General features: G+C 41.9%; 1 protein-coding gene across 4 annotated transcripts in view; it reads right to left on the bottom strand.

Annotated features, from left to right (window-relative positions):
* CD2AP (CD2 associated protein) overlaps positions 1-17,466 on the bottom strand; it is a 76,290-nt gene extending 58,824 nt beyond the window's left edge. The window contains exon 1 of one of the 4 annotated variants that reach the window (XM_030236076.2): positions 17,291-17,466. In XM_030236076.2, the coding sequence (XP_030091936.1) occupies positions 17,291-17,294 (4 nt within the window). In that variant the 5' untranslated portion in view covers positions 17,295-17,466. Of the gene's footprint in view, positions 1-681; positions 837-2,403; positions 2,514-16,936; positions 17,019-17,290 lie in introns of those variants that run through there. The other 3 variants (XM_018921494.3, XM_018921490.3, XM_030236077.2) reach the window with 3 other exon arrangements.
* Between the last annotated feature and the right edge of the window lie 7,037 nt (positions 17,467-24,503).

Here is a 24,503-nt window from a genome sequence, read left to right on the forward strand (position 1 = left end):
TAACATGACTGTGTCTTCAATAGAAATAGGCCCTCATCCAGCAAAGAGCACAATTTCACATTCTTGGTACTTTGTTTAGGGTATTACAATGTTGTCAGAACCCAGTGACCTTTCTGCAGTAGACAAAAAAAGACAATCCAGATTTAAAATAAATTCCATTAAAAACACACTTTAATAGCTTATACATTTTTTTAAAAAGAGGGGAGAGGGATTCATTAGATAACTGAAATCCTTGTATATACTGGGAAGCCTTGCTGAAAGTTGCTGCAGGCCTGGAGAGGGACACAGTCCAGTGTGAAGCAGCAAGAATTGCTGCAGTGCTCCATAAAAGTCTCTTCAGGCAGGTTTCAGGCCAGTTCAAAGTCATTTATTGGAACAACAACCACGGAAAGTCGTGTGACCTCCAGAAGTACATTGCCAGCAGAACTGTAGTTATGTTACAAACTGAGCTTTCGCTTTTCCAATTTATCACAACAGAGTTGCTAGATGTCTAAAACTTCATTAGTACTTTTATTTCCACATGATAAATTTACATTTATCAAGTAAAACCTGCCAAGTTTAGTCTCTTATAAAACAAAGCCTAACAATTTTGTTATTATGTATGAATAGAGTTACAAAGATATTTTATAGCAGACCAAGTTTAGACTAAAGACAAAAGACCACAGAGGACAAAAATCTTACCCTTTTCACTACCGTACTCTTCTTCACAATTGTTTCAAAATCAGGTGCTGAACTTTAGGAGAATGATCTTTCCAACTGCTTTCCCACAAAAATGCTTCTACAATTTATGAGCTATAAGAATTCCAGCTGGTTTAATACTAATATAATGGTATATGTTCAGCCACTTTAGACAGACCTTAACACTGAAAAAGTAGCTCAGGCGTTTAAAAGCTGAACAATGAAAACACTTCCCTAAGTGTTAAACATAAGACGTGATTATAAGAATGTTTTCTTTCCTCTTCAATACCATGTAATTTCCTGTCAACCTGACCTGAGTCATTGATGACAACTCAGATGCTTAAATAGAAAGGCCTGACAAACTTCCCACTGCCCTTAAAATTCTAGCTCCCAGAATTGTGAGCTTTGTTTACAAAGCTTTCCTGTAAAGACACATGCACAAGGTGAGCACCAGGGTTTGAGGAACCAAAGAAAGACAAGTCCCTCCTGGCCAAGAGCTGCCACTGCTCTGCAGCCAGGCTCCCTCCTGGCTGTCCATCTGCTACACATTCCTGGTTACAAATGACCAGAATGACCAGTTCCCCAAAGATCCAAGTATTCCTCTGGGGTACAGATGTAGGTTTGCTCTCCCTCAATCTGAGGAGAGAGGAGCACCTCGCATTTCCCACTACCAGGAAAACCACTCTGAGCACTGGTCTTGTGCAAAAGTCCTTCCCTTCACACCCCAATAACCATCCAACTGAGAACAACTGAGGGACTGAACCTTGAACAGAAACATTCAGTATTTCCTATTTCCCTTCACATGGCGCCCAATAAAGTTACAACACCAACAAAGTGGGAAATCCACAAAGCTGTATTTCCAAGACATCTTGACCCAAGGATGTTGTGATCCCTTGCTTTCTTCTGTGTGCATTCAGTGGTCCCTTCCCCTGATCTCTGCTTAAATTAGTAATTATTTATAATACTGGTGAATCAGATAAAGAAAACAGCCCAAGAGAAAGCCTGTAGTGAGAACTTTCTGCAAGTTTATCTCCTTAAGATGTCTCACTGCCGGGTCAGACACAGGACTGCTTCAAACCCACTTTAGATCAACCTCTACATCCCTGTTACACCCCAGATCAGGAGCACACTGCTTAGTGAAGCTCTAAACCACCCTCATTTGTGGTGGTTCAGTTCAGTGTGGAACAGTCTCACAAAGTAATCTGGAATTTTCACTGAAACTAAACCCAGGAACACACTTAATGCACATTAATCTTTAGCAGGCATTGTGTCCACGGGACAAGACTAAAACTACAATGCTATAAACATGCCCAAAACTTAAAATCTGAATATGGTCCCTCACATGAGCAATTTCCCCCTACAGATCCACTCATCTTGCCCCTCAGCACTTGCTGCTTTGCTCAAAGCCAGTATCTGCCATGAAACCACATCCTAATATAACACATCACTGATACAAGATCACCGGATTCCTGTCAAGTCTGACGGTAAGGATGTTCCATGCTATTAAGAAACCGAAAAAGTGTTATTAGCTAATGGAAACCATGCAGTCCACACATATTGAACTGTACAGTCACCAGTTTTGAGCCACACCACACAGAAGAGTAGACATTTCACTGAGCTGAGCCATGCAGAGACATCACATTCACGTTCCACGTGGAGGACTTACAAATAGTTGCATCACAAGAGCTACTCCAAGCATTAAGCATCACCAATGAGATGTTTTACCTTCACAGGAGCTCAGAAGGAGGTCAGGTGTCTCCTGTACAGCCCCTGGAGTGGCAGTGACACATGGCAGAGCCATTTCTACCTGTGCCTCCTCCCAAGGGAGCCACACCAGTTGTGCCAGCTCCAGTCCAGATAAACGGCTTTGTACCAAAGCAGTCACACCTCCTCCTGCTCCTGAAGCTTTGATCCCATGTGACAGCCAAGCAAACTCTGCTGCCACAAGGAAAGGATGTGGCAGAGGAGGCTCTCTGCAGTTTAAGATATTGCTGACCTCATTTATTCAATTATTGACTTATGGTCTTATTTTAAGCAAAATGCCCAGAGCCATGAGAATTCTTTCATTAGTTTATAATAATACAACTAAATGCCAATAAAATAGAAATATTTTCATGTACATTTTCTTTTAAGCATACACAATTACTTCCCAATTTGCTGTAAGCTAATTATTCCAGTCATGGATTATTTCAAAAACAGAGAACCTAAATCTGTACAATTTATTAGTTCAGGCTGCTGGGCAAACAAACAATCCTTTCAAGCACTAAAGATGCCTCCAATACATACAAACACACAGTGTTGGACCCAAGCTGATTCTACATAAAACCAGCTCAGCTATGTCCACCCAGTCTCTGGAAGCACCACAACACCCAGCTGTCACCCAGTGGGGACTCAGTTTGGATACAACCGGATTTGCTCTGTTTAAAGTAATTTCATGCTGAAGTAAGTATGAGCCTTCACTCTCTCTTCAACACACCCCATCTCAGAAGGCTCAGCAGATTCAAAACAGCATTAGATGAGTGAGCCCAGTCAGACACTGCTGCATTCAGGCTAAATTCCCAACAAGCCCCTTTCCACTTCCTCAGCACATGGGCTGCCCAGCCAGAACTGTTGGATATGTGGTGGCTAACAAGACCTTTTAAAAACTTAGTAAGTACTCTCCAGTGCTTACAATGACGATATTTTAAACTGCTATAAAGATAGCTTTTAGGAAAAAAAGAAAGAATTCAGAATAAACACACACCGCAGAGAAAACCAGCAACAACAAGAAAGCCAAAAAATAGCAACAAAGCAACCTTGAAACTCTCACAATATCCCATATTTCATGCATGCCTTTGCTTCCCTACTCCTGAGCCCCAACATCCCAGCTACTGTCAGCTTCCCATGCTGATGAAGTGCTATGGGCTTAAAGGGAAAAAAATACCATTGCAAGAGAGGAAGGAACAAGCTGACACAACAGCACTTCTGCAATTTTCCTCTTTGGTCTTACCACCTTTTCTACTTTCTAGTGATAACAGGTACCTTATTGCATTCTTTCAGTATATACTTTTTCCCAAGGTCTGTAGTGACAGGACTAGAGGCACTGGTTTTAAACTGACAGAGGAAAACTTCAGATTAGACCTCAAGAAGGAACTCCTGCTGCTGAAGGTGGTGAGACAGCACCTGGAGCTGGCTGGGGGTTGTACTGTCTAAGAGTTCGTGATTTGGATGTCAGTGGTACTGCAGTGAGAAGGTATTTTTGTGTGAATGTTTAGCGGCTGAAACTAATGGAGAATGTTTAGTGGCTGAAACTAATTTCAGTTTGGCCAACTTCTGCAGAATTTCCTGTCAGCTGTAAAGGTAAAATCAAAAGTGTAAGTAAGAAACTTCAGTGAGAGATATGAAAGATCTCATGGATTATAAGAAATCTGTGAAAGTTACAGGATGTCTTAAAAAGAACATGCTAATGGCAGGGATTTGTTAATTTATTTGTATGTTTTATAATAAAAAAAATCATAAAAGGTATTTGTGCCTGAATCACAGGATAGCCTGGATAACTTTTAAAGAACATCCATGGGCAGGGACACCTGGCACCAGACCTGGTTGCTGCAAGCCCCATCCAGCCTGGCCTTGAACATTTCCAGGGATGAAACATCTGCAGCTTCTCTGAGCACACTCTTCCAGTGTCTCAAGACTGTGATAAGACAACTTGTATAGTTTCTTTTTCGTTTGCTTTCTGTCCACCCTGCAGTATATGCTGTTTTTCCTTACTTCTTTTGTAACTTGCACTGTGCTGCATCACCCAGTTCTAGAACAAATATTTTCTGCTTAAAGCAACAATTCCTCTACATCCATAGCTTCCCTAGAGAAAAAAAAAGAAAAAAAAAAGGGAAAATAAAAATAAAATAAAAATAGCAGTCTACCCTTGAGACAGTCTAAAGCCAGGAGACTCGGTTCTGTCAGCGCAGAACTCGTCCATCTGGAAGCCGCCCTGAATCCGCCTGGCATTTTGAGATTGAGTAAGGCAATGGTGCATTCTCCAAGATATGACTCACCAGGCATTTTTAATACAAAGTTTGTGTTGAATTTTACAGCCCAGTAAGAATGCCTGAAATAATTAGGAAAATGAGCAGTTTAAAACAGTTTAAAATATAGGCTTTTCCTCCCAAATTATTTCAACTAATGAGAAACTCATTGCATTCTAACAGCAACCACCTCAAACATCAGTTTCTCGTGCTGGCTCTGGTGCAATTAGCAAGAGACTTTGGGAAGGACACTAAACAGTATAGCAGAAACCCTGCCCAGCAGCCTGCTCTGAAAGACACAAACTACATATGCCTCCTTTTCCCGCTCTAGACTCCCATAATTTACTGAGTGCATTATAGTGCTTAACACTGCATAAGAAAAAACACAACTGAAAAAAGAATGTTTGTCAATTTTCACTTACCTAAAGCAAATTGTCTCCATGCATACTCTCATAATTTTACAACGGTGCTGTAGATGATAAGTCACCACTGACAACCAGATGGGAAGAAAAATATTTTAGGAATACCTCACTCCACATTTATCAACTCTAGAAGTGCCCCTTCATGTCTTCTCCAATATTATCAGAAATACTTGTCTTAAACTCAGTCATAAATTGAATAAATGTTACAATTGTGTATTTAATTTAACCCCCCACTTCTATGAGCAGCATTCCCTTTACAGCGCAAGACATGAAATGGGAATATTTGAATAAAACCTCAACCACCTCCAGGTATTTAATACTTTATAAGGACAAAGGAGGTCAAAACATTTTGCCTGGGAAGTGACATGGAGCAGAAAGTGATGGTTTGTGCTGCATGTTATTTCCTTCAGTCAGAGCAAGAAACCAGCCCAGAAATAAGAGCTGACACCTGCAGGAAAGGCAGCAAATGTCTCCGCGAGCGGAAGTGAAAAAATGCTACTAATTCACATTGCAGAGAAAACCAGGGATCTTTGAGGGCACAGGGGAACATATTTAAAAAAAAACCACACCACATTTTCTGAAGCCATGACTCAGACATCGTTCCATATATAGATTTATGCCTCTTCCTCTGTTCCTTCCTTTAAGTTAATTTTATAACATCTATTTGGCAAAACATTCAAGGTGAGTCACAAAACACCAAATTACAAGTTCTGCTAAAACAAAGCCATGCCAAAAAAGCACTAAAGAACAAAAGAATCATGCCTCATCTATATTTTGTTCAAATCTAAAGCACCAAATAAGCAGTGAAAGTACCTTGAGGTCAACACAGTATTTACATGTGTTCCCTCAAAGCCTTCATTAGATAATTCGCTCACAAAAATAAGTTTGAAGTTGTTGCTTATCTGAGAACTCTTTTTACAAAGTCATTCCCATGAAAAAAATCAAAAATTGTATTTGAAATTTCCTTTCTTCTGTCAGGACTCCACATTAGTATAAAAGCTTCAGCTTCTCCTGCAGATGTTTTTTTCCAGAATTTTCCTAGCCAAAAAGGACATCATGATCATAGCCCCAGGTTATGAATTCAAGAGTTATGAAAACAAGAAAATCTCTGAAAGCCTTTTGGGTTTAAATGAAAACTCCTTTTATGCTCCAAAGAAATGCAGAAATGCTTTGACAGACAGCCTACAATTTGGCACATCTCTAATTCTGAATGGCAATTAGTACTTGTGCAAACATGGCAAGAATCTGGCTTTGAAATAAATTTACAGGAACTTAAAAGCATTATTTGGAGCATGCACAAAGTGTTCCCTTCATCTGTAAAAACAGACATGATGCAAGAGTCTGAATGGTCCCAGATTGGAATTTTGCAAAACCACAAAATATGCTTAGCATTACAACAGGAACAAGTGTTTGTATCTGACTCCATGCTGTCAGGGCACACTAATTGTGACATAAAGTTCATTTACTTTTTAATGTGGGCATTTTAGTCAAGACAATAAACTGAACATCTGATGGAAAAGCACAGAAAGAAATCTCTATGAAATGGATTTTACAAAAGCCAGTCAAAACAGCAGATGCTCAAGGGCACCCTACAATCTCAATCAGACAGTTTTAAAGGAGGCAAAATTGTTTCATTAGACAATTATGTTCTAAAAGTTCAGAGAGCAAGTCCTTACAAATATCTATTTCCACATGAATTTAGAAGGATTTGAGTAATTCTTATTAAGATCATTATTTCAATCTGCATGGTTTGCAATGCTTCCAATCACAGGAAAATAGGGTTTGAAAGACCTCTGGAGGTTACTTATTCCAAACTGGTCACAGCAAGGTTAATCCCAAAGTCAAATCAGGTTGCTCAAGGCTTTGTCCAGCTATATTTTAGAAGCCTTGAAAGGATGGGAGATAAAACAGTTACCCCTGATACTGAATTCTCATAATAATTTTTCTACATTATATTCAGCGGCAATTACCTCTGTCATAACTTGCAGGCATTGCTCATAATTTTTCACTGTCCCTCGAAGGAGAGTAGGTTGTTCTCTCCAGGCTACACCTACTTCTTGCACACCATATGCATCACCCTCCCAACCATCCTCAACTCTCCAGTTCAGGGGCATTCCCGCGGCATTTGAGGGGAGGGAGGAGCAAAACTGGACACAGTATTTTAGAGCCTGCCTGTGAGTGCCAGGGAGTAGGGAACAACCACTTCCCAGGAGCTGCTGGCTACTGTCGTTCTCATGCCCCCTGGCAGACAGTAAGGTAGTTCATTACTACTGCAGCACACCAATCATCCACCACCCCCATTCACCGGGGAATTTTTTAGGTACCTGATCATAATCTTGAGCATTTGAAGAAATCAGTGTTATGTGAGTGTCCCTACCTGCTCATCCGCCTGCTTCACTCCCAATAATTCTTCCCCTGTACACCCATTTGGCTGAAATATTCCAGAGAGCAGCATCTCTAAAAGTAAGAGCTGTACAATTTTTATTTTCAGTTTTTTTTTGCAGAGTCAGCACTGAAGCACTCAAATCTCAGTCCTTCCAAGGAAAAGACTTCAGGACTGCCCCAACATTTGCCCTTCTAACCTGATGGCTGGCTGATCACCAAATATGCAGCTTGGAAGCAGCTACAGCATGTGCTTGTGTCTCACAGAGCTAATTGATAGTAACACCACGATTGGTATTTGAAGAATTTGAGAAGGGATCAGAGGCCTTAACAGGAGTTCATGAAAAGCAGTCTGGGATAGCAGAAAAGCAAGGGATAGCAGTTGCTGCCATCAGGAGGAAAAGCACCTGAGGCAAGTTCACAGAAAGTCAACCCTCGCCTCAGCTGTTCCCAACAGTCACTTGAAGGAGTAGTTTGGATTTCAGAAACACAAATGAAATACTCTTGGTTGTTCCCACATATTCACAAGTACAGGCATAATCCTGGGGACCCAGCTACATACAAAAAAAAAAAAAAAAAAAAAAAAAAATCAAGAGAGAAGAGTCAGCAACACAACCTCAGCTTTTCAAACAACAAGGTCAGGATTTACCACTTCAGTCACTGCCCAGAACTGAAAAACCAGGATACAGCAGTGAACAGCAGGATCCAGCAGCTCTGTGTTGATGGGAAATCAGTCCAGTCTCCTCGCTGCATGGAGATGGCAGGCTGTGCCTTATTGTACTGACAGCACATCTCCTATTTTATAAACAGCTTTATTTCTTCTGTTATTCATTCAGCCTGAGGCTTTCTGTTACTGGTTATCTATCAGGGCAGGTTTTCTCCTACAACCTACACATTAGAAGCTATTTACATTACATTCCATACATCTACCTTATAGCTCTCTCTCAGTAAGGATGAAGTGCTAAGACTGAAACAGGAAACTCTTCCCACAAAATAAGCATCTAGTAAGATGATGAGCACATGAAAACAAGAGGAAGCAATTCATTCTTAATTGTGCTTTTACTTGACGACCCCACCCTGTTTTTATATATATATATATATATATATATATATATATAATATATATATATATATATAATATATATATATATATATATATATCCCTATATCACACAATGATTTTAAAAATGCCTTCAAGATCTCCTCAAGCTGCAAAGGGTGTCAACTGGGATAATTTCCAACTCCCCTACTTCCTGACCCCAAATCCTTATTCAGATACTGGTAGGCTGTAAAAGCAGACTCTGTTAGGTTTCTGATAATGTGAATGTGTCAATGTAGTGATTTTTAGTATAATCTCCCCCTTCACAGATACTCTCCTTCCCTGTGCTGAAGGATGAGATGTATTTTCAGTAACCTGCAGGTCAGGTAAAGGAAGCCCTATATTTGATTTTCAAGAGCAAAACAGCACAGTTCATGATAATTTATCCTTAATTAAAAGGCTACACTCTGCTGTTTGCACTTCTCAAGAAAATCTGCTGCCTCTTTATCTACCATACCCAGGAGAGCATAGGATTAACATATTTGCTTTTATCTTCATGGCTTCAAAAGCCTTGCTCACCTCAGCACTTCCACTGCCCCACTTGCAACATAGCATCTCATTCCATCTGGTTTCTAAACAGCACCAACTCAGCTGAACAGAGCAAGAAGTGCTGTTTGGGACACAGGTTTCAAACAAACAGCCCATGGCCCACCCTGCAGACACTCATGGAGCTTGTAAATCCCACTAATTTTGTCAAGTCCTGTACCAAAATCTCTTAACAAAAGAATATTCCTCACTTAACCTCTTTGGAAAGGGAAGCAGACAGGCTCTGCTTCTCAGGAATGACTGCTTCAGTCACTTACAGAGACCAGAGTTTTACAGTGACTCCAACATTCTGATGCTAAAGCAGTGACCCTGCATGGTCTCTCCCTACTCATTCTCATTTCACCACCTCTTCCCCTGTGCTGGTCTCACAGTTGTGCTGCTCCAGGGTGTGTCAGTCTAGTTTGCTGCCAAATCAGCCAGCTGGTTCTCTTCCAGCTGGATTCAGCCTTAGCCAGTGTCTTAGACTAGATCATTGTATGGACACATGATCACTAAACCTGCCAAAAGCGGAGATTAAAGAACACACTGATATCTGCATTATCCAGGGATTGACTATACCAAAAAATGATGGATCTAGCATTCTCCTGGCAGTTTGTTCTAGCAATTAATAACTTCCCTGACAGAAACATTTAGATTTTAAAATGAGTGCAAATAGCAATGTGATTTACCTCAAGTTTTAGGCAGGCTTATTCTACTTAATCTTGCATTTACTGGTTTACGATAGTGCTAAAAAAGCCAAACAACATAAAAGCATTTAAGCGAAGGGAACACTGCAAGTCCAGCCCAACTGCAAAAAATCAGGATACAGAAGAACAGATGCATACTTTTACATATTATGCTCAGTCCGCTTCTCTAGACATACACATTATTGAGAACAACCAAAACCAACACCAACAGAAATAAAAAAGGCACCTCAGTAACAGGTTTTAGCTGTTTAGAATCTATTTCCTCTTTAGAGGTATTATTAAATCAATTAAAAAATTGCAGATTAGAGGTACATTTTAAAAGTAACATTTGGCTGGCTTAAAATGGATTGGGAAGGATTAAAAAAACCTTTAAAAATTCAGAAAAAGAATGCTGTGAAAGAACCAGTTTGGTGGATCATCAAGACTTAGGGAGAACAATTAATATAGATACACTGAAAAAACTTATGAAATTATAGCATGGATCTAGTGCAAAGTAACTGCAGGTTAAAATGGAAAAGGAAAAACATTCTACATTCCCTGACACCTGAAATTCAGTCCCATCCACCCTCTTGCCCAGGAAGTAAGGACTGCAGCCAGTGAGGCCATCCAGCTTGCTGACATGATGGCAAAGCTGGCTCAGGAGTTTCTCCCCACCAGGCAGCTCGTCAGCTCCCAGCAGGGCTCACGGCCACTGGAGCCAGACACAGGCACTGCAGAGCTCAGGCCCGGCCAGCAGCAGCCTGGAGTTATCTCTGAAGCACAGCCTGGAACTGCACTCACAGTGTGACAAGGGAGATTATATGCAAAGCAGCCTTAAAACAAATCTGTTTGTAGCTCAAGGTACAAGTTCAGAGTTAAGTGATGAGATTCTTCCCCACTTCATGAAACTAGTGGTTTTATTTCTTCAAGCAGCAAAGAGGGAGACCCTTCTCCCTGAGTGCCAAAGATGCACTGAGAAGAAACAACTTGAAACATTCTGACAAATTTCCTTTTATATTTTTCCTGAAAAATGAAGAAACAGTGCAACTTGGCGAAATAAAAACACACTAAGAGGAATGAAGCTACACTGGTATGTTACCAATAAAGACACAATTGAACTGAAGAGCCAAAACTGGAAGACAAAAAACTTCTGTTGGGGCTAAACTGACAACTGCTGTAAGTATGCTGTAGCTGATATCAGTGTCAGTAGCATGCTCATCCTCCCCTTCAGCCATGAGCTCAGTCTGGTTTTGGACAGCCAGCCTGGCTGAAAGCTGATTCAGGAAGATGGGGAAGTTTCAGATTATTTGGTTCATACAAGCAAGCTCATTGGTCGGAGGTAAGCAAAGGCTCAGACTTAACTTCAGTGGCAGCTTAAAAAGACCAAACTCTATCCACAGTTAAAAACAAAGGCCAACCACTGAGTAACTTTATCAAGGAGGCAGAAACTGATGACTTAAAAGTCTTCTTTAAATAGTAAGTCAGGCAAGTTTCCAGGAACTCTAGCAAAACTGCCTTATTTTAAATTAAAGTAAAAATCATTAATAACTGCCATCCACAAAAACCTATTCACAACTGCTGCAGAAGTAAAAATTAGATTGCCTAGCACTGCTTAATTCCAAAACCGTTTGCCTCTAATGACAAAATGTACCATGTTTACAGGGATTTATTTACTGTTAAGAAACAGTGCAATCTTAAGCCATTTAAATAATTTAAAGCAACACTTTATCTAGTTAAAACTAGAAAGCAATAGCATACATTTTGAGTTTCTTCAACAACAATGTGAAATTTAAACCAAATTTGCAGTCACAAAGTTCTTCAGCACTAAGTGGAGAGCAATTGCAGCCCTCACCTGTAACACCATGAGTCAGCACTGTGCAAACTGCTGAAATTACAGGAAAATGCTTCATTTTTTTCATTAGTCAAAATATTATATTCTAATTTATTCTGCTGAAAGCAGTCCTGGCCTAATACAGATTTCACAGAATGTTCTGAGTTGGGACTCACAAGGATCATTGAGTCCAACTCCTAAATAAATGGCCCGTAGAGGGACTAAATTCATAACCTTGCTGTTTTTAGCACCAGGCTCTGATGAGCTGAGCCAATCTCAGGGTCATGAGCATATTATAGGCAATAAATATTCCTTTAAGAGAACTGAACTTAATATTCTAAATTACCTCATACTATACTCTCTACATCACCCCAAAGTGGAAAGATTTAACTCATTTGGCAGATAGACCTATACTATGATTTTTCCTTCAGTCTGATTTAGGACTCTGTCAGTGAAAAGACTTAAATTTTTGTTCAAAAATATTTACAATGCATCATTTTCTTTGTTCAAGATGTCTGAAAAATAAGTATTTCATATTGATTGTATATGAAGAAAGTCAATTCTGCATCAAAGTAGTGAAGTAAAACACAATCCCACCCAAAAACTATTGCTGGCATTAGTCAGAGAAAGTAAATAGCCATGCTGGTGAAATGAAGTCTGAAGTTTATGCTGGGAAACAGGGAATAATTTAGGGTGAAATGACACTTATTAGCGTAGCAAGAGTTCACACCAGAAAAGAGGCAACTGAAAAGGCAGTTTTAGTGCTTCAGTCCTGCTGTCACCAGTGCACCAGGACAGCCATGGGTGATGCTCAAGCAGAGTTGTGCTCCCACCACCACAGCACTGGGGAAATCTGTTTCTCACCAGCCTACATCCAAAGCAAGGGACAGTAAAAGCTCAGGCACCACATCCACGGAATACTGGGAACATTTCAGATCATTAGCACATTCACAACTCAGAGTAGAAACAAAAAATATTATGGAAAGAAAAAGCAGAATGGAATTTAGCTACCTTACAAAATACAGGATGCAGTTTAAAAAAAAGACAAATACCCACTTTAAAAAGAGCAGAAGAAAAAGGTTAAACCCCTGCCAAGGCCGAGAGCACATTTTAAGTGCCCAAGGAGCAATCACAGCTGACAGAAATCACTACACCCCAGACCCACTAGCAACAAATTTCACCTGACTGACTCACCACTTCCGTCAAGATTATTTCAGTCACTTTAAGCTTTTTCATTGTTGCTCTTTCCTAACAAATCATTTTTATCAAGCCAGGTTAGGGAACTATCAGACCAGCAGTCATATGTGACAGCATTTCAAGGAAGCAAAACAACTGGGAAGAGCAGAGCTATGACAGCTGGAGCAGGACGGAGCAGGCAGCCACCTCACTTAGCCCCAGACAGGACAGTGTGCCCGACCACACATTTCCTGTGTTTATGCAACAAAAACCACTAAGGGAAAAAAACCAAGCACAGGCAGACAATGGAGAAAGCCTGTGAAGGTGAGGGTAATTCGAGGGCAAGGTCCTACCTAGCTGAAAATAAAGCTCTTAAGAACTGTTACAAAAACAAAAGAAATCAAGACAGTAATATAATTCCCCCCTGCACGAAGTTAACTCTTGAATAACATGAAAAAACTCTTTTCAACAAGATGAAAGCATGATCAGTACTAAAATAACTATCCAGTAAAGGTGACCAGCACCTGGAATGCCTGGCACATGATAAAAGTACATGTAGAGGGACTTGTCAGTATGAAGCCACCAAACAATCACCCACCATTTCTCAAAAACACAAAGAAGTCCGGCAGAACAAGGAGCAGTTTCAGGGCAAAAAAAAAAAACTCAAGCTGAAAGGTCATATTTCCCCCACTCATTCCCATATATGCTAAACAGGGATTCTCACTGTCACAGACAGTGGTTGACAAGAACCACAAGGCTTTTTTGAGCCCCTTAGGGATGGGCAAGAACAGACTTGAACTATGTATAAAAAAAGATCTGGTGAAACCACAAACACCTCTGAGAAAGTTCATAAATCACTTACTGCCAGACTAGGGGTTTTTATTAAAAAAAAAAAAAAAAAAAGAAAAAAGAAACAAAAAACAACTTTCCACTACAAACCTGCCTTGCAAATCCTTTTCCTCCCTACCAGTCTCCACAGTCAGGACTCTCAGCACAGCAGTTCTTACATTCTTGGGGGAAAAAACCCCAGAAAACAAAAAAGGCAAGAGCTGAGCTGACAGAATCCCTAGCACCTTTTGAAGTGATTTCTGCTCGGTCTTGACCCAAAGTCAGGATCCATCGACTCATCCCAGTTACTGTAATTTGGTTTCCCAGTAGCTTAGGCATGTCTCTTCCAGAGTCAGTTTTACAACACTCTCCCTTATGGTTTTGTCTACAATAAAGAAAATGGTAGTATGAAACCACTTTGCTGACTACCACAAGTACAGCTGGTCATGATCATCAGGTACCTGAGTGCAGAACGATTTAACAACTTGAACTTCTGATAACCATTTAGTCCACAATAAAGTCTGACTGAAGCTCAACTGCACATCCCACCTTACATATTTCCTGGTAAAAATAGCAGCAGCAGGACTCTTCATCTATTTGCTTGGGGGTGTATGGAGTAGATTTTTGGCTGGGGATTGTTCTGTGAGAGGTTTTGTTTCTTTTTGAATTAAAGAACAAATCCTGAAGTAATGTTCTAACAGGTTCTTGGAATACTACTGAGGAATACTGAAGCTGCCACTGTCCCCACAGCAATATGTCAAAATTATTAAGTCTGCTTACAAAAACCTTCTAGATTGTTTTTTGTTGCCAACATGAAGCTAGCAAAAGGCTTCATACAAGTTTAATGTTCAATGAACTTACTCTGTAGACCAAATATATTTATACTTATTCTGTTGGCAACAGAAGGAAGTATGTCTCGCTTCTTAAAGTATCCCAAAATTATAATTTTTTCTGAAGATAACAGGTAGCAAATTCAGATATACTCACCACAGGAACCACAAATCAAAGACTGCACAAATTTTTGGAAATAAAAAAGATGGGGGGATGCATATAGCTAAGAAGATACTGACAGATGTTCAGTGGATTGCAGCTTTCCACTGTGGCAATTTATCAGCTGCTGCTGGAATGTTTCCTTCTTAGTTATAAAGCTATATGACAGTTAGCTGGAAGCTAATCTCTCCAAGTTAATATCAACCCAAGACAGCAAAAGACAATTCAATAAATAAAGTTTTTTCTACCTAGAACATCTGAATACAATTTTTCCCTTTAATCTGTTTACCAAGCTGTTTCTAGAGTCATAGACACAGGATTACTCTAGTGCAGAAGGTAGAGAATTATAATGACAAGGCTCAAGCGTGTCATTGGACATAACGAATAACTTTATATGGTCTTGTGTGTGTCACCTCTGATCATATCACCCTCCCCATCCTTCAGACGCCTGAATGACACATGCTCTTGAAACATTAATTTCCAGCTACCAAAAGAACATGAAAGAACTTGTTTCCAAGGCATTCTGTACTTCTGCCCTTCTCCTTTTGGCTCCTCCAGAGTCATACTGACTGTTCCTACTTCTCCATAAATCAAATTATTATTATTATCTCCATAAATCAAAAAATTTATGGAGAAGTAGGAACAGTCAGTATGACTCTGGAGGAGCCAAAAATCCTTGAGTTCATCAAAGATACCTCAACAATCCCCTCTAAGCAGCCTCTTACATGTAAAATCCCTTCCACAAGCTGACATAACAGACAATCTCTTATCAAGAGCCAGCTCTACCACAAGACCAGTAATAAAATAATCAACTAATGACTTCTCAAGGTAAATTGGGAGGAAACTACTAATTACAGTGAGTGCAAAGCAAGCTACAGTTACTTCTTTTTCCACTCTTACTTTTAGTGATGTCTTATTGTACATTCCTCACCCCTTTTGACCACAATAAAGAAATACCTGGAAATCTGAATACAGGACAACACCTTCAGAGGAAAATCTGTTTAAAAGGTTCTGGGATTATTATACAATCCTTTCTAGAACTTGGTCACCATCCTGGCAGGAACTGCTCTGTAACTGCACATACACACAAATTGTTATGGTAATAAATAACCCACACAACAGCAATACTCGACACAGTGTATGCACCCCCTCAGTTCAGTCATATCTAGAACAGTAATAACATGCTCATTATACTCATCAGGAGAGGATTTCCATTAGAAAAGGAAACTCAAAGAAAAAAATACATAAAACCATATCATAGAATAATCACATACAATCATGAACTGGACTCAGTCCCTATACAGTATTCCTAACTGTACTAATTGAGTATACTAAGGATTTTAATAACCCAAACCTACTATAGGTCAATCCTGAGGTATTTTTCATTTCAGCGGTTCAATACATTTAATTAGCACACTAAGCTTTTATGCTTTAGGAACTACCATCACAGGCCACTACAATGACCTTTCTCATAGACAGTTCTCACTTGCAAATAAAACAATGCAGCGTGAAAAGAAATTAAGAGCAAGTGTTACCTATTCTGAATAATCACAAAAAGCATTTAAAAGTGAGATGCTTGGCTTCAACCAGAATTTAAAACACTAGCTTCATTTTCTATTTTCAGATTTCATTTTAAGTGTGCTTTCACCTCGTAAGACAACTTCCACTGAGATGAACATACTGAAAGCAGATTTTGATAATCAGCAGAACACCAGCCAGGAGGAGCGTTTCTCGCTTCACCAACTGCACGTTTGACGTGCACACCGTGCACTTCTTCATTTTCATGCACAACGGGGAGGCAGAAAAGCTATCCAAAACCCAGGTACCGTCCCACTTTAAAAGCTTTACTCCCGTTCTGATGGAGCATGTTTGCACACAGGACACTGAAGCCACTGCCCGGCGCCCCTGCACACACCCTCCACGAGTACACCGGTGCTGCACAGCACAGCAGAGCAGGGTGGAGGTATGAGAGACAGACAAAATGATCCGCGCATCGTTCTCGACTCCAGTGAGGTCCGAAATCTCTATAAAGGGGAAGTCGCTATAAGCAAAGACGGCTCTCAAGAGCGGTGTTTAAGTTCACTCGTTGATACTTCCCCTATATCGACGCTTACAATAAAAACCAGACCCATCACAAATGACTGTTCCCAGTGTGAACCTGAACATAGGAACATTCCCAGGGGTTCTACACTCACACTCTTTACTATACAGTGAGCGCTTCCGCCTTGGACAAATGGGCGAAGGCGACGCTGAGTGGAAAAAAAAAAAAAAAAGGCGAAAGGGCTGGATTTAGCCATAAAAACTTTTATGCTCACCAAGCCACTCCCTCTCCAAGCAGCACCAGGCATTCCTGCACACCTCGCTCTCCACACCGAAACGCATGGAACCCCCGCGCCTCCTCTCAGCCCGGAGCCCTCCGCAGCCCCCGGGACCGGCCGGGCGGGACGGGGCGCCCCCGGCCTCTCCGGGGAGGGAGCGCTCACAGAGCACCTGCCGCACTCGCCGGCCCGGCAGCTCCTCCACCGTCCCCCGGGTATCGACACCGCTCCCGCCCCGGGCATCCCGGGGCTGCCCCGGGATCCGCGGGTCCGCGCCCTACCCTCAGACAAAGGGCGGCGAAGGCACCCCCGAAGAAGCGGGAAGGGCCGGTCCCGCCGTGCCGCGCTCACCCATGCTGCGACCGCCCGCCCAGGCTCGGCGGAGCGGCTCCGGGTCCCGCCGACACGCTCAAGCCGGGCACTGCGGCTCCATCCGTGGCACTACGGGCGTGGAAGGGGCGGCTCCGAGCCGCGGGCGGCCCGGGGCAAAGGCACCGCTCGCCCGTCCCGTCGCTCCCGCCGCTGCCTCAGCCGAGCTCGGGCACCGGCGGCTCCGCTCCGCCCACGGCGGGGGGCGCCAAGTCCCGCGAGAGCCGCGCGCCGCCACCGCCCCCACGCCGTTGCCAGGCGGGGGTGACGTAACCACCGCGGGTCCGCCCCGCGCGGGGAACTCGCTCCTCCCCCGGTCCCGCCCCTCAGGGCAGGGACCGCCCCCGGCACCGCCCCCGTCACACCCTCATCGTCCCCCTCGTCAGACCCTTCGTCGCGCCCCGCGTCAGGCACCTCATCACCACCCTCATCAAACCCCCCCCTCATAACCCCCTCAGAGCTCCCTCATCACTCCCCAATCAGCTTCTTCACAGCTCCCTCATGACCTCCTCACAGCCCTTTCATAACCGACTCACCGCCCCTCACAGTCCCTTCATCAGCCTCCTCCTCAGCCTCCTCCTCACTACCCTCATCACCCCCTTCACACAACCACAGAATAGGTCAGGTCGGAAGGGACCACAGTGGTTCTACCTCCCTGCTCAATCAGAATTACCCAGAGCATATGGCATGGGATTGTGTCCAGACAGATCTGTAGTATCTCCAGTGAGGGAGACTCCATACTCTCTCTGGGCAATCCGTTCAGTGCTCGGTCACTGCACAGTAAAGAAGTTCTGCCTCATGTTCTGGCGGAACTTGCTGGGATCCGTTCCTGCCTGTTCCTCTGGTGCCATTGCTCCCCTGGAGCAGAAACTGGGCCCTGTTCTGACCCTCCCTGCAGAAGGGACAGATGGGGATGAGGCCCCTCTCAAGGCTGAACAGCCTCAGCTCTCTCAGCCTTTCCTTGTAAGAAAGATGTTCCACTCCCTTCATCATCTCCATAGTCTCCACTGGACTCACTCCAGGAGCTCCATGTCTCTCAAAGAGCCCAGATCAGGACACAGCACTCTAGATATGCCTCAGCAGGGCTGAGCAGAGGTGCAGGATCACCTCTCTGATGTGCTGGCAATGTTCTTCCTAATTCACACAGGATTCCTTTCACCATTTTGGCCTCAAGGACTCATGAACAGCGCCATCCCTCTCACCACTGCCTTCACTGCTGGGGTCACCCGCATCCCTGCCCTGCTTCCTGCCACAAAGTCCTCCTCTTCCTCTGGGTCTGGAGCACAAATCTCATGAGGAAAGGCTGAGGGGGCTCAGGTTGGAGCCTTTCACAGAAAGGTTGATTACCCACTGGAATGGGCAGCTCAGAGGCAGTGGAGTCTCATCCCTGGAGGAATGTTCAGCAAACACTGGATATAGCACTTAGTGCCAGGGTCTAGCTGACCTGGTGCTGTCTGGTCACAGGTTGGACTGGATGGTCTGAGAGGACTTTCCCAACCTAACCATCCCCTTGGCCAATGTCATTAACATCATGCACTTGTCTGTGGGCTTATGCACATCTTTTGAATAGTTTATGGGTTAGGGGGGTCTTTTTTGTTGGGTGGGTTTTTTTTTTTACTTCAGATGCATGTAGGAAAGTGCTGCAAGCTATATCAGGCTGCCACTGTTTAGGTTTTTGTGGGAAACTCAGGAATGAGTGAAACAACTACATAGAACTGAAGAAATTTAAAGAAAAAACCCTGACCCTAAGGCCAAAAGGACAAGTAAACATGGTCTGGTTTTGATGAAAATCAGGGAATATAACACAGCAGGGCTCTCTGAAGTGAAAATATGCCCTCTTTTTGGCTGCAGACATCCTTTTATGAGTGGTTCCAAATGAGCTGTTTCAGCCAAGCTCAGGACAAAATTAGCCTGAAAAGAATGTCAAGTATTTCCAGGAGTCAGCTTTTGCTTAGCATCTTTCTCATGGCACAGAATGGGAAAATGAGTCAGATCATGAGCACTAAAGACAAAACATGAAGTCTGAGTGCATAAGCAACTATGTATCACATTTTATTATGGTATTTTATCTGCTTCACCATGCTTTGAAGCAGGTGCTTCCATTTTTTTCAACTGCAGAACTGAGAATGTACAAGTCATAGTCAGAATTTCCTTGAAGCAAGTGCAGTGTTTTGCTGATAAATGGCCCCATTATGCTACCTTTAAAAGGATAATTTATTTTTTATAAAACTACAACCCTCCTGCACCCCCAGGTTTAAAGTACTTAATAAGAAGAGGAGTTTTGGGACAGAAAGGAAACATCAGCCTTAGAGTTTGAAGTCTCTTCCAATAAAAATTCAGAAAATAATTTCCATGAGAATGAATTATCCTCATCTGTCTAATGTATCACTTTTTTCCACTTCCTTTGTAGAGCTACGTGCTAAAAAAGAAGGACAAAGGATAACAAGAATTACAAATTTTATCTGATGTAGCAGTTTTTACTTTTTTAAACTCCGCCACAAAGCTAAGTGTGCATGAACAAGAGGTGAGAAATAAAATGTCAATAGTGTACATGTTTAGAGAGCATTGAGGGAGCTTCATGTAGCCTTCTTTCTGGAAGCTGTCCAAATCTCACTCCAGTTCATATTCACTCATGCTGATATAAAGCTGCCTTTGCCCCTCCCTTCAGCCTAGAGCAGGCTGGAGAGAGAAGCCCTGGTTCTTGGTTCTTATGCTGTGCAACAGGTATCTTACCTTTGTGAAATTCTGTTTTATTTCAACATGCCTTGATAACTCTGGCCAGGTCTGGCTCAAAGGTTCTTAGCAGCCTGAATGCCAAACCTGAGCTTTATTCTGAGCCATATGCTCTGATGATAAAGCACCAGCATCTGCTGGTCCTGTGCTTCAGCCTCCATTCTCTTTCCAGTACAGGTGAGGCAGAAATGGAATGGCTCCCGAGGGAGCCCCTGTGGGGGGCTGCTGAGCCCCAGTCTCGTTGTCTGTGGGTGAATGCCTGCGATGCTGCTGAATCCATGCCCTGCAGCCTGAGCCGATTTCTGTGCCCTGTGAGGTGTGTGGCACTGGCAGCTGTGTCTGCCCCATGCTTTGCTGAGTCTGACAAGACTTCACAGCACTGAGGTTTGCAAAAGTGCAGGAGTCTGCTCATGTTGACTCAGACCAGCATGGGGACCTGTATTTAGCAATCTCATCTGAGTTGACAATTGTAATACATGTAAGGAAAATACATCTGTGCCAGGCTATTGACTATTTTCACTCAACTGTTAAATCATGTGACTACTTCATTTCTTTTCTCTATGCTCTATGTCTGGTGGCATGTGCTAAATGCTTATTTACCAAAAATTACCTTTTAAATCACCTACAATGAGCTCCTTCCTCACTTTCCACTTCAGTAAAAGCTGAAAATTGTAATGAGCCATTTTCCCTTGAATATTAGTCAATAATTGGTATTTATGCAGTCCTTTGAAAATAGTTTTGGACAGATATACAGGGAACACCGTCTCTTGCTTTTTATTCTGACCTTCCTTTCAGTTCCAGGTGTGGAGAATTGATATTCTGACTCAATGGAATTATAAAAGTGCATATTTGTTTCAGAGTATTTTCAAATCCAATTAGGTTTGCGAAAATAACACAATGGTCTCATAAATTTGTTCAAGAAAACTTTTTAAAATGAAAGGTTAGCATTTTAAGTGTTTTATGATTGAGCTTAATGGAATATCTGAATTTCTACCTTGCTTTTGAGAGAGGAAGAGTTGTGACATACTTGCAAATCGAGATAATATCCACTGTTAACATCAGTAACTGCTATAATTTTATTTTACAAGAGAGATCATTGTGTAGTTCCTGCTATGCAGGTTTATAACACAAAATAAGAATGATACAATTTGTCACCACTAGAGCTGATTTGTTTTCTCTCACAAAAAAAAAAAAAAAAAAAAAAAAAAAAAAAAAAAAAAAAAGCCACCCTAGTAATAATGAGACTCCCTAGTACTGCTCTACAGTGAATGTTTCACTTGACCTTTTTTGCCACTGCGGTCATCTTAAAATTACTTCAGTATTTCCAAATAAAGAAACCTAAACCAGGAACTTTCAAAGCTTCTCTCTAGAGTGCAAAAAATAAAGGAACTAACTTCCCCCCCCCCCCAAAAAAAAGGGTGTCAGCTGTTACCACACAGTGATTTCATGCACTTTTGAATGGCACATGCACTGCAATAATTGTACATTCCCCTTTAACCAAACAGTTTGCTCCCAAACATTCCCACTGAGTTGATTTTTTCATGTTCTTAGTTCTCTAAGGCATTTTTCATTGCAACAACTTCTGGCACAATGACATCTGTAGAAATTGACTGGAAGCAAGCAGTCTCTAGGACTAAGGAGTTAAACAGTGTGGATAGTAAAATTTCACCTTTTCTTTTCAGCAGCAGTGCTTGCCAGATAACAACAGTACTGAAAAAATAGGATTGTGTTGAGATGTTTAAAAATTATTTGGATGACCAAACTCCCTCTGCTGGTTTGAAGCAGCAGCAGATATATTTCATTTAAAAACATGCAAACTGGGAAAATATTCATTCAACACACACAGCACTTTTCCCTTCACTGCATAATCAGTGAGGAGTCAATCTGTTTATTCCACAGAAGGAGGCAGGACTCTTATTTTAAAAAAGTAAGGGAAAAAATATAAAACCACAGAGAAGGGTTTTTTTGTAAATTAAAATTGTATCAAAATGCAGATTTTCAAGCAAGGGGAAAAAGAAACTTGCATACTAATATTGAATCTACTTTTTTTTACCTGTTGTGGAGATGGTTGCATGGAGTATGTCCAGGGAAGGGAACAGAGCTGGGGAAGGGGCTGGAGCACAGTTCTGATGAGGAGCAGCTGCGGGAGCTGGGAAAAGAGCTCAGCCAGAGAAAAAGGGGCTCAGGGGGGACCTTCTGTCTCTCCACAACTCTCTGACAGGAGGGGACAACCAGGTGAGGGGTGGACAGAACAAAAGGAAATGGCTTCAAGCTGTGCCAGGGGATGTTCAGACTGACATCAGGAAGAATTTCATCAGTGAAAGGGTTGTCAGGCACTGGAAGGGGCCTCCAGGAAGGTTGTTGGAGTCATCATCCCTGGAACTCCTGAAGGAAGACTGGATGTGGCACTCAGTGCTTTGGGTTGCTTGACATGGATGTGTCCAGTCAAAGGTTGGACTCAATGATCTTGGAGGTCTTTACTGATTTTAATGATTCTCAGATTCTATCGTTATTCAAAGAAGCAAAGCAAACTTTATTTTTCCTGTTCTTCTTTCCCCCTGCAGACACCCATTTAGGGACATCTTAGCAGCTACACAGGGTCACAGGCTGGACCCTTTGGGTACAGCACAGCTCTCTCCAGGCTGGCCAAGAGCACTGGTCAGAGTCTGTCTTGCAGAGATGATTGCTAAAGGACGGTGAAAAACTGTCACCAGCTGGATGCAGCAAGGACCGCCAGAATACAGCCAGTGATAGTAAGGAATTTGTGGGGCCGTTTTTCTGGATGTTGAAAGAATCATGTCCCAGTGCCATATCTTTCAAACCATGGAATGTGGGTCAATGCTGATCTATAAGAACTCTATAAGAAGTGGTCTGCAAATAACTGCAAATGACTTTGTAAACCCACCATATTTTGCATTCTCACTCATTTGGCAAGCAACCAACCAAAATGAGGGAAATTATTTGGACGCTGGAAGTTTATCCTGATTTGATTTAACTGGAAACTGTTGTGACAACACCACAAACATGGTTTGTTTTTTATTGGTTAAAATCTTGGTTGGAAAAGTGGAGGAACATCAGCCAGCGGAAACAAATTCCTCTGTCCTTTGTTTCAACCACTCTTGGTCTATTTCCTCCACTATTATCAACCTCCTCAGTCAATCATGTTCTCTTTCCTATAATCAGTTCAGCCTTGACTAGTGAGTACTGTTCATTTTCCTCGTGTCATTTCTTTGCCACATGCCAAAAGCTCCATTTTGCTGGGCTAAGAAGAAGACAGGAAGCCAGGACAAGTTTCAGTTCTGTGGTCTTATTGTGACATATAAAAATACATTCTTCAAACAGGACCCCATATTGATTTAAACATTGCAGTAGATGACAGCTTGTCCTGTACTAAATATTTTTAAAGGTCTGAATGAAGTATTAGAAATGTCACTCCTGCAAGGTATGGAATAAAGTACTTGTAACTGTTGAATCTTGAAAGAAAAGAGCTGGGGGAGAGGAAGACGTTTGTGAAATTTAGGCTAAATACAGGCAATGATTAATCATGTTTCTGCCATGAGGTCATTACAGCAGCAATCTGAAAGAGGAGTTGCCTACCCTGATGACAGCTATTATGTTTTTTCTTTGACCTCTCTTCTGAGGATGCAATTCATTTATACTGGGCTATTATAACTAATTAAAACAAAGCTGCAAACAGCAGGGAGTGTGTGGAGCAGCTCCATCTGCATTATGCTGATAAAAACCAGTTCACATGGACATGCAGTCGTTAACGTACAACCATATGCGTAGTTGTGTGTTTCAAAGATATTCTGTTTGATTTGAATACAGGAGAGTTTTCATCTCATAGTAAATCACACTGTACTTAAGAAGAAGGAGAAAAAAAGCAAACTGTGCTTTTCACTGGAATTTTTTTCTCTTCTCTAATAAACAACCATCTACCTCCTTCCTTTCTAGGTACATTTGGCGTTTTGCATTTGTATTATGTCCCTTTGGCAGCCCCTATTTGGGATTTCCTTATATTAACATTTAGCACAAAGGAATCTCATCTTCAGGGTCCAATGGGCTAATGGTTTCCTTCGGCATCTGAATAAATCAACAGCTGTGGCCTTCAGCCATTTTGTCTTTCCAAAATAAAAGTATGGGAAGCTGCTTGTTGTTGTTGTAACAGTTCTCACACATGCTCTGCGAGCAGGATACAAAGCCTTTTTTCTGCAGAGATGACTTCACACAAAACACACAGCATTAGAAATGTGATTTTCCCCTCACTCCATAGGTAACAGCAATGTAGCCCGACTTGAAGTGATCGGAAGATAAAAAGTTTGCTCAGAAGTCAGTGAGTTTTATTAAAACATTTGATACATAAATACTCACGTCACAGTGAATGCACACATGTTAAATATGTGCCTGCATTTCTGTGCCACTGGCAGGATGATGGTATCAACTGAAAGTGCTTTTTTATTCA

Source organism: Serinus canaria, chromosome 3 (assembly GCF_022539315.1).
Source record: "Serinus canaria isolate serCan28SL12 chromosome 3, serCan2020, whole genome shotgun sequence".
NCBI lineage: Eukaryota > Metazoa > Chordata > Aves > Passeriformes > Fringillidae > Serinus > Serinus canaria.